At 45.5% G+C, this 14,338-nt stretch overlaps 2 protein-coding genes across 2 annotated transcripts; both read right to left on the reverse strand.

Annotated features, from left to right (window-relative positions):
* Nucleotides 1-1,344: 1,344 nt before the first annotated feature.
* BDB00DRAFT_873044 (ras guanine nucleotide exchange factor domain-containing protein) lies at nucleotides 1,345-5,630 on the reverse strand (the record flags this gene model as incomplete). The annotated part of the gene is made up of 8 exons (XM_053127038.1): nucleotides 1,345-1,731; nucleotides 1,803-1,895; nucleotides 1,980-2,484; nucleotides 2,581-2,746; nucleotides 2,871-4,386; nucleotides 4,477-4,593; nucleotides 4,680-5,391; nucleotides 5,485-5,630. 8 exons carry the CDS (start codon nucleotides 5,628-5,630, stop codon nucleotides 1,345-1,347), a joined length of 3,642 nt encoding a protein of 1,213 aa, XP_052979090.1.
* Nucleotides 5,631-6,203: 573 nt separating this feature from the next.
* BDB00DRAFT_826572 (uncharacterized protein) lies at nucleotides 6,204-12,431 on the reverse strand. The gene is made up of 12 exons (XM_053123731.1): nucleotides 11,525-12,431; nucleotides 9,257-11,437; nucleotides 9,128-9,170; nucleotides 8,963-9,046; nucleotides 8,168-8,880; nucleotides 7,902-8,072; nucleotides 7,703-7,812; nucleotides 7,503-7,640; nucleotides 7,300-7,390; nucleotides 7,050-7,208; nucleotides 6,783-6,932; nucleotides 6,204-6,670 (listed from the first exon to the last, which is right to left on the reverse strand). The coding sequence occupies exons 1-12, from the start codon at nucleotides 11,937-11,939 to the stop codon at nucleotides 6,615-6,617; spliced, it is 4,311 nt and encodes a 1,436-aa protein (XP_052979091.1). The 5' UTR covers nucleotides 11,940-12,431; the 3' UTR covers nucleotides 6,204-6,614.
* Nucleotides 12,432-14,338: the final 1,907 nt, after the last annotated feature.

Here is a 14,338-nt window from a genome sequence, read left to right on the forward strand (position 1 = left end):
TTACTGCTTGATAGCAATGTTTCCAGAAGCTACCACGAGGAGGTGGCACTACTTTAGCTTCCAAAAATATTGTTCATTCGAGAATGAATCCAAAGCCAAAGCAAAAGCTAAAGCAGGAACGATACAGAGTTTATAACCAACAGTCAACCTGCACTTCACTTGCAAGTTTTGCTTCTCTTCATCTCCTATTCTTGTTCTTTCCCTTTGGTTGAGTTATATTCGTTGTACCGTTCGTAGTCGTAGTCGCAGTCGTAGTCGCAGTCGCAGTCGTATTCGTATTCGTATTCGTATTCGTATTCGTATTCGTATTCGTATTCGTATTCGTATTCGTATTCGTGTGCGTACGCGTATTCGTGTTCGTATTCGTAGTTGTATTCGTAGTCGTAGTTGTAATGTCCAAGGGCGTGCATTTACAGGTTCATGACTGAGAACTTCATCTTCGCTGACGCGTCGGCTCCAGGTTGAAAAGGAGCCGGTAGAAGCTAAACTCCATTCTCAATGCAAGTAAGCGGGACGGTTTCACTCGGCTTTTTGTTGGTGTAGACCTCACAAGCCTCTTGCACACACCTAGTTGAATAGGCCCTGTGCAGTGCTACTCCCAGGTTCAACCTCCTCATGAATGCACGCCTTTATAACAAAAGGGCTACAGGTCGCTAGAACTACTAGTCGGGAAAGGACTAGACGCTGGGAATGTCGTCATCAATCGCGTGCTGTTGTTGACCGATTCCTACAGTTGTGCTAAAAAAATAAAAGGAGAAAAGAGTAATCAGTCAGTAACTATTGATTGAGACAACAATAAGAAATGGTTGATGAAGTGACAAGACGTGTGCAAGGAATTGTGGGGTTTATAAAGGTGGGCAGAAGAGGAAAGAGAAGGCGAAAACTGAGTTGGCAGGGGAAAAAACAATTTAGAGGCCTGTGATTGGCTGGGATGTCATGGCAGAATATTGTGCCGACGTTGACTGCCATGCATGATATTGGTGACAATGTAGGGATTCAAAATCAGAAACAAGAGAAAACTCTTTTGATTTATTTAGATGATAAAAAAATTACAAGGTGTAATGCATCAATCCAATATATGAAACGGGGAAGCTGCTCTTAGGATTTGGAGTTTCTGAGCAGTTCCAGGTGCGGGTCTTTGAAGGAGATACGGGTGGACGATGCAGTAAGTAGTAGAGGTTCAGAAGAGTCACAGAGGGATATATAGTTTTACAAATAAGGAAAAAGTAGAAACAATGCGGAATGATGTGCTGGAGGATGGAAGAGAGAGAGGGAAGGGAAGAGAAAATGTGTGCGTGCGCATGTATGATATGTTGTTTTTTTGTGACAGAATCTTGTAGTCCTTTAAGCAGCAGATTCTCGTGGTTCGAGTTGTAAGCTTCGTTCGTATAAGTTATCGAGATCCCGGCTGCTTTCCAGGTGCTGCTTGATAAATGATTGCAGTTCTGGGATGGTGGTGAAGGTATATGGAGGTGACTGGAACTGGTTGATTTCTCGGATAACTTCTGCGGCCTTTTGTCGCTTGGCAAAGTTGATCAAGCGGGCAGATTTGTGAATGTAGTCTGGATTGCCGTCTTCGATAAATGTTAAATCCTGTAGATAGATGCCCAAGAACGGGATGCAGGGTGGGTTCACGGAGTGGATCATTTCTCGGTACTCTGTAAAGTTGCGGTTTGCGCCCATCAGCTTCCGAATGTTGCCTAAACCTTGTGTTGTTCGACTGCCCACGAGCTATGGTAACGCAGCTCTATTAGTACATCCATTCGCCATCCTGGATACCCCTTGGTTCTCGATATACTCACCTCCCAGGTCTTTTTCAGACGGCCAACGGCACTGTTGTCGAAAGCTGAAATGATAGCCATACACGTGTTGTAATTGTTCATACTTCGGCAGCGCTATACGAGTGTGTAACAAAGATATCGAGTCAGCTATTATTGCCATTTCAAGTACTTTCCCGACAACTTTTGCATCAAACGTACCGAAGCGACTTGAGCCCAGTATTTGATCACCACGACACGTTTTTTGGCTTCCTCATTTGCCAGGATACTGTCTGTTACCCAGCACGTGAGGCGGTTGCAGTAGTCAATCGACTGTTTAACATTCATTGCTACCGTTCCTTCGGTGTCCTCGCGCGACCACGCCTTGTTTAGACACTCGATGGGTCGGATGCTGCTGTACAACTTGAAGTCCATCAAAGTCAGTTGCCGAGAAAGCTCCGTAGGATCGATGTCCATAAGCGTAAGACGCGTGATATCTTTGGGCATGATCGGCAGTGGGCCTGCCATTGCGTTGGGTACGAGTTTCTTTAAGCCACCGTTGGCATCAAGCTCTTTGCGCTTGCGGATGAGTCTATTCAGCTGGTCTGCCGAGAATGACGACGCGTCACGGATGACTGTGTTGGTGAAGAACTCGAGCCGGCCGAGAATGAACTCGTCTTCGTCATTGTAGTAGTTCTCAAGCCAACTCTTCATGACGTTAAAGACACTGTGTTTTGGTTGAACAAACCAAAAGTTAAGTCCGATTGCCTGTGATATAAACTCCTCCCATCGCCCAGCTGTTTTTGTTGCGTTGACCACTTACCGTAAACGGACAAGCTTTTGCTTTTGCTCGGTCCAGGTCTCGAGCTCATACGGCGTCAGACCCTCTGTGGGTCGAAGGTTATAACGTTGCTCCAATAACGTCAAAAATTCCTCAGTTGTACAGAACGATCGGTATGTCAACAAAAACGTAGCAATGAAGCTCGTGTCTATTAATCATGGAGAACGAGAAGAAAAGAAAAATCAGGCCATTTTGCACACACACGCACCACCGGGCCACACGAAGCACACACGCTACATTTGCCATGTTACACAACAGCAAGCTTATCTTACCCAGCGTGTCATGCAACGTCAAGCGTTCCACAAGCGCCCGCAAAGTACCGCCCTTGACATTGCCGTCCGACACAAACACAATCTCCTCTGGAGCATAGTCATAGCCGAGGCACCACTGTGTCCGATCGCCGTTGCTGCGATTTGTCAGCTGCACCTTGCGCGTTTTAGAAACTGGTGACGACGCGGTGAACTCGTCGTCCTTGTCATTGACGTTGCTGTTGCTGGGAATCATAATCTCGTCGTAGGGGCCGCTGGCGGTCACGGGTGACATCGGCACTTCTTTGTCCCGTGGCTCCATTTGTCTAAAATAGTTCTTGCGCTGCTGCACCATGTCTTCCACATTGGCAAAAATAAGGCCGATCGTGTTTTCTACCGACTGGACAGCGTTGTCAATGCCTGTCACACATTGAGCCACATTGACGTCGTCACTGCTGAGTGTCTGTACCGCCGCAAATAAATAGCCGACGGCATTGTACAATTTTTGCTTGTTGACGCGGTATTCGCCCAGCGACGGTATTCTGGTGCCATCCACGCTGCTCAGATCGACGTCTTCCAATATGCTGAGATACTGGCCAATCTGCATTGACAGGTTACGGAACAGAATCACCACGTTGGATCGTGCTCGGCTGCTGTTGCGGACGCGTTCCATATCGTCGTAATTCTCGTCGTCCGCATCGTTCCTTTCATCGTCGCGAATCGTCAATATGAATGCTGCAGCTTTCGATAGTGCGTCTGTTGAGCCGTATACCTGATTCGCATGGGTTTGCAAGCTGACAATCAGATCCTGATTGAGTGGATATTTCGCCTTCTGTACCAGTCCCTGGTTGTATCGATCTGCTACACTCGCCCGTCGGCTGTCCTTGTCACTGTCGTTAACATCATTGTTGCTATTGCCTTGGTGCTGCTGTTGCTGATGTGAAGGAATCGCAATTTCGTGCGCGAGATTTCCATTCGGCGTAATACCAAGCTGATGCGTGTCGATCAATAGCTGGGGCTTTACCTGCTCGACACGGATACGCTTTTCTTGACAAACTGTGACAAAACTGCGGACTGATGCGAGTACATCGCCTGCGTCTCGTTGTACACGATAGAGCATTTCCGGCTGCATCGTAGTTGGTGACACTTCTGCTGCCGTTTTAACGGACAGAACGAGCTTTGACAAAGCTGCCATCACTGCTCGGTGAGGATCGCGCAAAAGACGGTCTTGCATGTGCGGTGACTCCTTATCCAGCGTTCCTGAAGCGTACAGCATCATCCGGATAGCGATGACAATTGATGATGCATCTTGCACAAACGTTTCTCGTTCCCCGCGCTGTGCTGCGGTGTTCAAATGATGAATAGCCAGCGCGATGTTGCTTGACAACTTCTGCCATGTCAACGGCTCTTCGGCGTTCTCTGCTGCGTTTCTATCAGCTTCGCCGTCATGGAGATCGAACGTATCCGGGAAGTTGACCCCGCGATGTTGTGGTTGGCCAGCTGCATCGTCGAGATCTGAATCGGAATCCTTGGCGTTTTTCTAATTGATTGGTAAAAGTGAGTTAAAAGTATGTCAAGTCGAGAAGTTGCTCTCATTCTTGTAGATGTGTTTCTCGTAGTATCGACGTACTAGTCTTCCAGTGTTTTTGTCGATTTCGTTGTAATCCCACGTTGTTTCTTGGGTAGTCAGGTTACAATAATATGTTCGCCCCTGAGGAGTTACCCGCTCGACCCATTGAGACATAGCCTATCAAATTGCATGAATACCCAATCTCACACAAATTGGGGGGGTGGGGGAGAGGGGACATTTGAAAAATAGGCTGGCTTCCTTACATTGGACACAGTACCGCCACCAGTACCATCAGAGATCGTCGTTTCAGGTGTCTCTACATTGGCAGGCAATGAATCGATACTCAGCCGATTCATCCTGCCACTCGATAGCCGTTTTCGGTTATTGTTGAAGTTGTTACGAAACTCGTCGTCATCGTCATATTCGTCGTAATATTCTTCGTCTGAATAGCTATCCATCATGGACTGTCCATCGTTGTAATCTTCCTGGCTGTCATACTCGCCATCGGAAACATGGCCTGGATGATCGTATTGCATTTTGCCCGTTCGATGGTTGTAATAATAGTATGTTGAGCCGTCTTCAGCGACTTGAACTGACCAGCCGTCAGGGAGCGAGTCGGCTGAACTAGCTTGACTCATACGGTTGCTTGCTGTCCAGCCAAAACTGGTTGGTGCATTGTTAGGTGGCGATACTGAGAAGGGGTGTTTGGTATTGAGACCGCCAAGTGTGCGGATGGATGCACGTTGACCGGCACTATTGTGTCTTTTCGATGCCCGTCGTCGTCGTTGCTGCTGTTGCTGCTGCTGCTGTAGTTGTTGTTGTTGTTGTTGTTGTTGTTCAGGCCGTGCTACACTTGCAGCTGAACTGGCCGCAGCTGCAGGGGGTCGTTGCTGCTTATTGCTCACGGCTGTTTCAGAGTTCCCTTCAATGATTTCGACATAATTACTTGGAAACCAACCGCGCGATCCGCCACACCTATAAGAACAAACGTATTTCTTATTAGTATCAAGCAACGGTGCTCCATTCGCTCTGTCCTCCTGATTGACTTTGAAGTGGGGTAGTAATTACCATCCGTCCCACCAGCCGGAATCAAGCTGGGCAAGCACATCAATACAATCGTCTTTGTTGAAATTCAGGGACGCTGGTTCGTCAGAGTAAAATGGATAGATCGCCCTGACTCGACAAATTATTTTCGGGAAGGAAGAGGACGCCATGGTCGAGGCAGCATGTGTTTTTTTGGGGGAAGGAGGAATGGTAGTGTTGAGTGAGTACGAGAGGGCGAAAATGTCAAATGGAAGACAGAGGAGAGAAGAAATGCGAAGAAGAAAAGAAAAGGAAAGAACGAGCGAGTTAAGCACGGTATGTATGAGAGGGTTTGGCTCGTTCGAGTTTCTATAGTAACAATAAGCTTTTTTTTTTAAATTGGAGCGGCGGCCTATTCCTTTTTCAACTTGATAAAGTGACTCCGCGCTGCTGTTCCAATGAAGATAAACTTCGTCTTTCGTAGATGATGATGAATGAACGGACAGCCTCTCAGAGGATTGTGTGGTAAGCCGTACAGATGTAAAGAAGTATACAGGTTGTATATCTCAACGTAATCCCAGCGTGTGTGGAGCGAGAGAGTGAGAAGAGGGAGAAGCGAGGAATTTGTGTGTGTGGATGCCTAAAACGAAGGGGGGCAGGCATGCACACATACTCTCTTTTCCCTCTGCTTGTCCCACCGTTGCCACTCGAAATGAGAATATATCCTTCGTGTGACATTGCACCCTGTTCGTCCGATTGCTTACCAACAGTTTAGTGAGCCAGAGCTGCATAACCACAGCAGTTCGTCATGGTCCGTTGGAATATTATAAAATCAAATGGTTTATTGCTGAACCATCGACTCTCTCACTCTTTTCTCTCTGTGATCGTGTCACAAGGGTGCCTGCATAGGAGCAAGTAAGTACCTGGGTATATAGGCCTTCTAGATGCTCGTCCTCAGTCGCACCAGCAGGTCCATCCCCGTTTTATTTCATCTCTTATGGCTGACCTAGACTAATCACGATTATTAAAAGAGGGGTTCATTCGATTAGCATTTGAGCATTGCTTATAGCCCAGATATCACTTTTTAAAATACAGTTCGAGTTTTTATAATAATAGAAAAATACAGATATGCAAGCCACTTCATGTATAAATGCAAAGATAGATCATGATTATTATTAAGCCAAGATGGCACTTGAGACTAGATGGCTTGCTTGAACTTTGTCGAATTTTCCTAAACAAGCAACCAACATCTCGCGCTTCAATAATGGTTCCTGCTGACTCTATGGCTGCTCCATACTGCACACTCTGATATATCATGCTCCTCCTTCTTTCCCCTTACTTACCGGAAACAGCGACGAAATAATCATTAATGATCCGGTAAAAGCGCCACTTGTACTGATCGGGCGGAACCACCGTTACCTCCTTGTTTGGATTCAACGTTGACTTGCTCCTTGACTCGACCTTTTTGTACCATGTATAGGCTCCGATAAAGTCTTTTTTGTATACCACGTGTCAGAGGAACGTATTAGAAACAAGAGACTACAAGCAATAGAGAGAGAGAGAGAGAGAAATCTCATCTGGTTGCACAAAAGAAAGAAATAGCACATTACCGACAATGCCTACAGTCAATTCCTTCCTGGCCTCATCAACGCCAAGCAACAAAGAGTAATCCATGATATTCCCCTGGGTCAGAAACTCTGTATCGCTTTTGATGGCTTTCTCTATGAGTGCTTTAGATTGTTCGCTCACAGGGCATTCTAACCGATAATCTATCAAACATAAATCATCAGCGCTGCTGCTAGATTTATAAACTGTATGTGCATGTGTGCCTCTCTTCTTGTATGCTTGTAAGTATGATACCTTGGAGCCAGTCACCGTCCCACAAAGTTGTGTCACCCTTTTTGCGGCACTCTTCCACATGGCGATCCCGGATCCCTTTGAAATCGAATTTCTGAGCATACGATTTTGCATATAATGAGGATGATGATTAGTTTGGTTGTTCCCCCTCCCCCGGGTCTAATACTAATGTGAGGTTCCACTTTCTCGCTCTGTCTCTTCCTCACCTGTATACTCTGCGGTACAATGCCGTAGAACAGATGCTCCATCACCAAAACATCTAGGTTGAGTATAACACGTTTATCATCCATGCTCCTGATACGAATGGTATAAAAGCCAAATATCTTGGCCAAAACACTAGGGACCTGATTACCATATCAGCATATTACTTCATCATGCCCTTTCGCATTTATACTGTTTATAATACCTCGTCTGTCTTTTTCATGTAGTCAAAATACTTTGGTGCAAACTTCAAAATAGATTCCTTCTCCACGTTATTCCATGCGTTTACCATCTCCTTGATAACTAGTCTACCATCTTGAACCACCAGTCATTAATAAGACACTTTTAGCGAGTTAACGAATGACAGAAAAAAAAAGGTGCAATACACGCTGCTGCTACTGTACCTTGAGACCGATAAAAATGGCTCTTGCTCTTGCCACCAGTTGCTTTCCATGCATTGCATCGGCTCAACGACTGTATCAACAGCTGGTCAATACCGCTTTGGCATCGCAGAGATTCGAACTCGGAAGCATAGTAAACAATACATGTAAATTCAACGTTGTTATGAATATACTCTAGAAAGAATTGATAGAGTAACCATTAATAATTTCTCTTTTTCCATTTGGCATTGGCTTTTACTTTCTGAACCTGAATACTACGAAACACGTACTATGCTTAATGTGTGGGCTTAGTCGGCGGTTTTCTCCGGTGGATCCTATTGAACTGGCAAGAGGCGGTAGAGGCTTTTCTTTGGAATTCACAATATTTCCATTAGGTGCAGTTACAGTAGTAGTGGCAGTGCTAGCCGTAGCAGTATTAAGTGGCTCTTGATAATATGTTGACGCGGCAACTTCAGTGGTGACCCCGCGCTGAATTCGAGGCTCATTCAAAATGACCCGTTGGCTTGTTGTTGTAAGATGGTCAGCAGACTTCTTTGGAGGATTATTTCTTCCTTGGGTTGTTATTTGTGACGAAGACGATGGCTCTTGTTGATGCGTAGTTGCTGCCCATCGATCCTTTATCTCTTGTGCTTTGCGCTGTTGCTGGTAATGCAATTCACTGGCGTTTGCTTTCACCGTTTCTATCACCATGGCTCTAAATGACGCCGTCTCGCTAGCAGCGCCAGCATTTGGTACAACAAATTTGCGTTTGATAAACGAGTAGTATGATCCGCTCTTATCAAGGCTACTGTTGTTGCTGTTGTCTCCTTCCTCAGTTTGGTTTTTGTGATTACTTTGCGCCTTTTTCGTCTTGTGATCGTCTGTGGCGGACGACGCACTTGAAGCGATGCTTGGAGCAGGAGCCTTAGATGAGGTCGTTGTTTTGGTTGACATGTTTGAATCACCATACTGTTGCTTCAATTCTTCGAGATATTCATTGGAGCTTTTATATTTGTTTATTTGGGTAAATTTAGTAAGAATACTACATAGTGCCGTGGTATCACATAATAAGCGTACTTTCATACCTGAGTGTATAAGCAATCATGGACGATGGCTCTTCTTCACGAACGAGGACACTTGATCCTGGGAAAGCATGGACTTTGTCCGACCTGAATTACCTGTTAGCACAAATTCACTTGGTTTCGTTGCACACCTCGTACACAGCACACAGCAACTCCATAATACTATACTTTATATAGTCAGGCGGGTCCCAAGTACAGTCGTCCATTAGATCTAGGCAAACCATCCAGTGATAATTCCCCAAGTTGCCCCACATTTTAGCCGTCATGCTCACAACGAACCGATGTATTTTCACGAACCTGGACACCACTGGCGTTGCCATTCTGCGAGCTGGGACAAAATAGCTATCGACCGCATTGCAAACAGACGACGATAATCGTTCAGGCTCTCCAATGGTGTACCCTTTAATTCCAACAGTAGCTTCCGATGCTCCGTTTCTCCAAACAGTTTCTTCATAGAAGCCAACTCGCTCTCTCGCAGTTTCAATTGTGCCTGTAGCTCTTGAGATGATTGCTTTTGGCCTGATCCAATGCTGCTGTTGCTCCGTGCCATGCGTTTGGATTCGGCAATAGCGAACTGCTTTAATACGTCGATATGGGTAGCCACTGTCTCAAAGAAATGATTGACATCGTCACGTATTAGCTCTTGCCAATTTTTCAGTGTTTTGGGGCTCACAGCTCCCGTGATAATCTTGCTGCTGGAATGCTTTGGTGACGTAGAAGAAGACGGTACGACCTGCAGGCGTGGTGCGCGTAACTCGTATAACGAGATCGATTCATATGAAATCTTGACTGCGAAGGGTATGTTTGACGGCCCAAAGCAGCGGATGATGGACGATCGCGTGACAGGATGGCCGCAGGGAAGAGATCTGGGTGCGAAATAAGTATCGTGGTATAGGATGAGCTCAATATATTTTGCAAAAGAGTAATGGTGCGTTGACAAAGACATCGATGTCGGAGTCGTTTCGGCATCGCATGTCGCGCATGCGAACCACATGTGTATTTTTTCATGGCTATTAATCAATGCAAGAGTTTTGTTGCTGTCGTTGCATGATGGCACTGTTGGTTTTGCTGTTGTCTGGGGTGATACATGCGGGACGATGTAAACAACTGCTCTAGCTGAACCGTGAGCAAACGTCATGACGTGGTCTGTAAACTGTTTCTGACACCCGTGGAATGATGACTGTATTGATGATGTGCGTCTACTACGCTGATTGTCCTGTTCTTTTTCGGTCGATGATCCGACTTTAAATCCTGTGCTTTCATTGCTGCCAGTGCCGTTTAATGCACCATTGGTAGCAGAAGCAGTGGCAGTAGCAGTAGTGATGGGCTTTTCTTCAGCGGATGGTGTCGTGACACTGTCAGACACAGTTGCTTTCGTTAGTATGTCCAACTTCGACTTTAGCAAAGTTTTGCAACTCGTGCCACTTTCGGCCAGAGTACACCAGTGCAAAATGACTTGTCCAAGAGATCGGTCTTCGGAATTCTCGTAGCGGAAATAGTTCAATTTGGACAATAATGGACCTGCGCACGGACGTTGCGGGCATCCAATAGGGTGTATAGCATATGATAAAGTGATTTGCTGGTGTTCGAGATAACTGTCGACGGTTTGGGTATCCAACAGCAAGTATTCCATGCCAATCTTCTTATCGTTCATGCAACGCAGGGAGGAGTACGCTGATATTGACTGTGGTACATCCACAGGCGTATGTGGTATTATTGGTGCAGATTGCCTTTTCTGCTGCTGCTGCTGCTGTTGTTGTTGTTGTTGCGGTGACTGGCCGGCAATCATGGACAGCAGTGAAGATGCGCGTCGCTTAATTCCGTTTGGCTTTCCGTTCTTTTGATTAGAGCTGTCAATCCTAATGTTGTTGTTTTTCATCCTCATGACAGCACGAATTGTGTCAATACCATCTTCCTCATCTTGCAGTCGAACAAGCAGTTTTGGCGCAGTGAATCGACAATGAGGCGATGAAGTTATCATTGTGGCCTGCTCTAACAATTGACGCAACTTGGCAAATCGATGTGGATCCTCTTTTGAAGGATCTGGACAGCATGGTCCTGTTGTACTGCCGATGGGGGTACTTTTTTCGTTTGGACTCTTGCTTATTCTCGTTTCTGCAGCGGTGCTGCTTTTCGGCCACAGCCAGCTGATGATCCCGAATCGTTTCCGGGTAAGCATCCCTCGCATCATCACTGTCGTATCATCACCGTTTTGGGATTGACTTTTCTGTGATGATGGTGGTGGTGGTGGTGGTGGTGGTGATGATGATGATGATGATGATGATGATGATGATGAATATAGGATATCAGAGTCGCGTGCAAGATGCATTTCCAGCCACAAGCTCCACAGGGTATATACCGACGCCGCCACGATCTTCAATAGCTCATCCCCTGAAGGACCAGAAGGCGTTCCGTAGATGCGCAATGTCCCCCCTACCACGTGATGCAGCCACTCACAACACGATCCGCCCAAGTTGCCTAAATAACGAGACAACGCATCTTAAGAAAAGAAAAATCTTATAAAGCTTTCTTCCCCCTTCAGAACAAACACAATACTTCTCTTACACGTTGATAGGATTTTGGAAAGTGGCTCGCCGTGATATACAGCAGGAAGGAACTTGGAATCCTCTAAAGTTTTATATCCTGCAAGTGTCTGGATATGGATCGAATCATAAAGCGAGGAATAAGAGCTCTCGGAAGTTGTGGTGCTCGTCAGATCCCGTTGTGCCTCTGACCAAAGCGGGACAAGAGCACTAATCAATGGGTATAACGTGTCGACTAAGGATGGCTCCATGTTGGCATGCGTCAGCCAACATCGCATCAAGTTGCAAAGATGATTGCGGCTGGTCTCGTCAAGCATCTCGATCGCCTTCTCTTGTTGCCGTTGCTTTTGGTATTGTGGTTGCTGGCCGCCATTGGTGATTTTGCCATTGGGCGGCAGTGGTTTGGAAAAAGCTCGCTTGTCAACGTGGCCATTCATTGACAGCTGAAGGGAAAGGGCGTTTTGTGTGGCTGCTCAGAAATATATAGAAAGGGCCAAAAAGGAGTATGTCTGCGTTTGAGGTGCGAGGGAAGGTTTTGCGGTTACAAAAGCGCTATTGCTACGTTACATAAAGCACCCATCTAATATCTTTTTGATTCGAACATCTCCTAGATATTGTCTGCATACCAATCTTTATACGCGTCATTTTATCCGATGAAGCAATCTGTCGCTACGAACTAGTTGTTGAACAGCGTCTCGACATACTTTAAGCCGTTATCACCCTAAAAATGTTGTAGATTTCTGGAGAGTGGTACCACTACCTCCCAAAAGAAAAATACTACTAAACCAAAACAGTTGTCACCCTTCCATCACAGTTGACTGTCGATATGGCTCATGCTAAGGGGTGACAGAGCACGTCGCTATTGACTGATGTTAAAGCTAAAGTGATATATTCATTGTTTTTATCACGGAGTATGCTGTCGGTAGTTAATAGACTTTACTTCGAACGAAGAGCAAAAATCACTGTTACCATAAATCATTCATTATAACGAGAACGAGAAAAAATACACACCAGCATAAGAAGAATCGATAAGGTTAAGCTTCTATAGCAACCACATGTTCACAAGGCAGTCGTCCTTGTTGTTAGTCACCACTTCCGGATGTTTATATAGTCACATAGTGAAGCAAGCGAGCGAGCCCACGACTTCTTTCATCTCCTGGAATCACCACATATCCTTTGAAATCTCCTGCGTCAAAGTAATCGGCCTTCTCATCGCTGCAGTAGAGCTTCTTGAATCGGCAAGCTAGCCAACATCATATCCAGAATCTCCAATATCTACAGATACTACAGTGAACGTCTTTGTACATGCCATATTGCCTTGCTGGCGTTCATATCTTCTGCTGGTAGTGAGTATTAAAGATTCTTGCCCACCAATGACGTGAGTCCGACAGAATGACTTCCGACCAATGTGCACATTTTGACCGACAAAAAGTTATTTCTTCGACAAGGCAGCTTCGACATAGAGCCATGTGCGCTGGTTCCATTGTAACTTTGTTAGCTGGTGAAGGCATTGGTCTATCCGAGTGTAAACATGATGAAGTAGCAAGTTTTCCGAATACATGGTGGAAGAGGAGAGAATACGACGTCGTGACGGAGTAGCTCTGATGTCCTGGAGCTCACCAGACCCAGTACCAGCAATAGGACAGAGCGCAGTAACCTTGCTTCGCTATGTGATCTGGAGATACAGTCATATCAGCCGTTTTGACGAGCAAAGTAGGCCGAGATGTAGTACTGTGCTGCTGTAGTTCCATTGATGACAGCGATGATGACGCGCTCGGTGTCGCTACAGGTGAACTAGGAGGTCGCTGCAGCAATGTTGCTGCCGTAACGCATGAAGTCGAATCTGGGATGGGTGTGTAGACTGGCCTTTTTATGTCTATCTCTTCTCTTCCTGTAATACAGTATTGCATTCTATCAAGGTGACGCACATGCTGGTATGTGCCGATATATCTATAGTTTGGTAGTAAAGGAAAAAACCAGAGTTTCGGCACGGTATATAGAATTCGGCGCACTTATTCATATCTTTCTAGGAATACGAGCGTCTTGTGGTACAAATGACGCAGTATATAAGTACAGTGAGCTCGTACGCAGTTAATTGTAGTATAAGAAGTGAATTACAATATAATATTGAATTCAAGGGTGCTCATACAATTTTTCACCTATGAATAGTCTTCGTCGAGTAACAGGGTACAATAGGAACAAACGTCTTTTCATTGTAAATCATACCCATTATGTCTAGCAGGAAAATATATGACGCTTAGCGCGAGTGACTCTTATTACCGTGTAGTATTGTTGCAGTAAATAGTAGTTTATTAGAAGGATCCACAAACACGCGTGTACAACTGTTGAAAGATAAATGGATGTAGCAGGTACAAGTGAGGGAATAACATCAGTAAAGTTTGTGGATGAAAGTACGTGATATAGCTGTATAAATGGTTTATTTTCATTTGCTCCTTTAGGTAGCGTTTATAACCAAGTTGGAGGCCCTTGAATAGAGCCGTAGCACCATTGCCATCATCCACTGTTTTTGCGTTTCTCAATTTCTGTGGTACAAATTACGGAAATGACGCACTGGCCATGAAATAATTTTGCAGCACAGATTACTTTTGCTTTCTTCTCTTTACGGTAGTACATGTAACGCCAATGCATCTCGCAGACGCAAAGCGATTTTATCAAAGTATCCCGAGATAAAATAATGCAAAAACTTGGAAAAAACATAAGACAGCTTGCGCAATTTGGAGGTGTGAGCCTAATTGGATGTGTATGCTATGAAAACCGCGGCGGTTGGACTAAAATATGATTCAAATTCAAGCCCGGCTGGGGTGCTGTGGTGCTA

The sequence above is a fragment of the Zychaea mexicana genome, assembly GCF_025766255.1.
Source record: "Zychaea mexicana strain RSA 1403 chromosome Unknown BDB00scaffold_43, whole genome shotgun sequence".
Classification (NCBI taxonomy): Eukaryota; Fungi; Mucoromycota; class Mucoromycetes; order Mucorales; family Lichtheimiaceae; genus Zychaea; species Zychaea mexicana.

What these genes read in the sequence shown, in the direction of transcription:
- BDB00DRAFT_826572 (XM_053123731.1), bottom strand. Translation starts at nt 11,939, where the DNA reads ATGAATGGCCACGTTGACAAGCGAGCTTTTTCCAAACCACTGCCGCCC. An exon ending in GCAACGCCAGTGGTGTCCAG is followed by an intron (nt 9,171 to 9,256) that starts GTTCGTGAAAAT and finishes TGGTTTGCCTAG; the next exon opens with ATCTAATGGACGACTGTACT. An exon ending in CCATTTTTATCGGTCTCAAG is followed by an intron (nt 7,813 to 7,901) that starts GTACAGTAGCAG and finishes TGGTGGTTCAAG; the next exon opens with ATGGTAGACTAGTTATCAAG.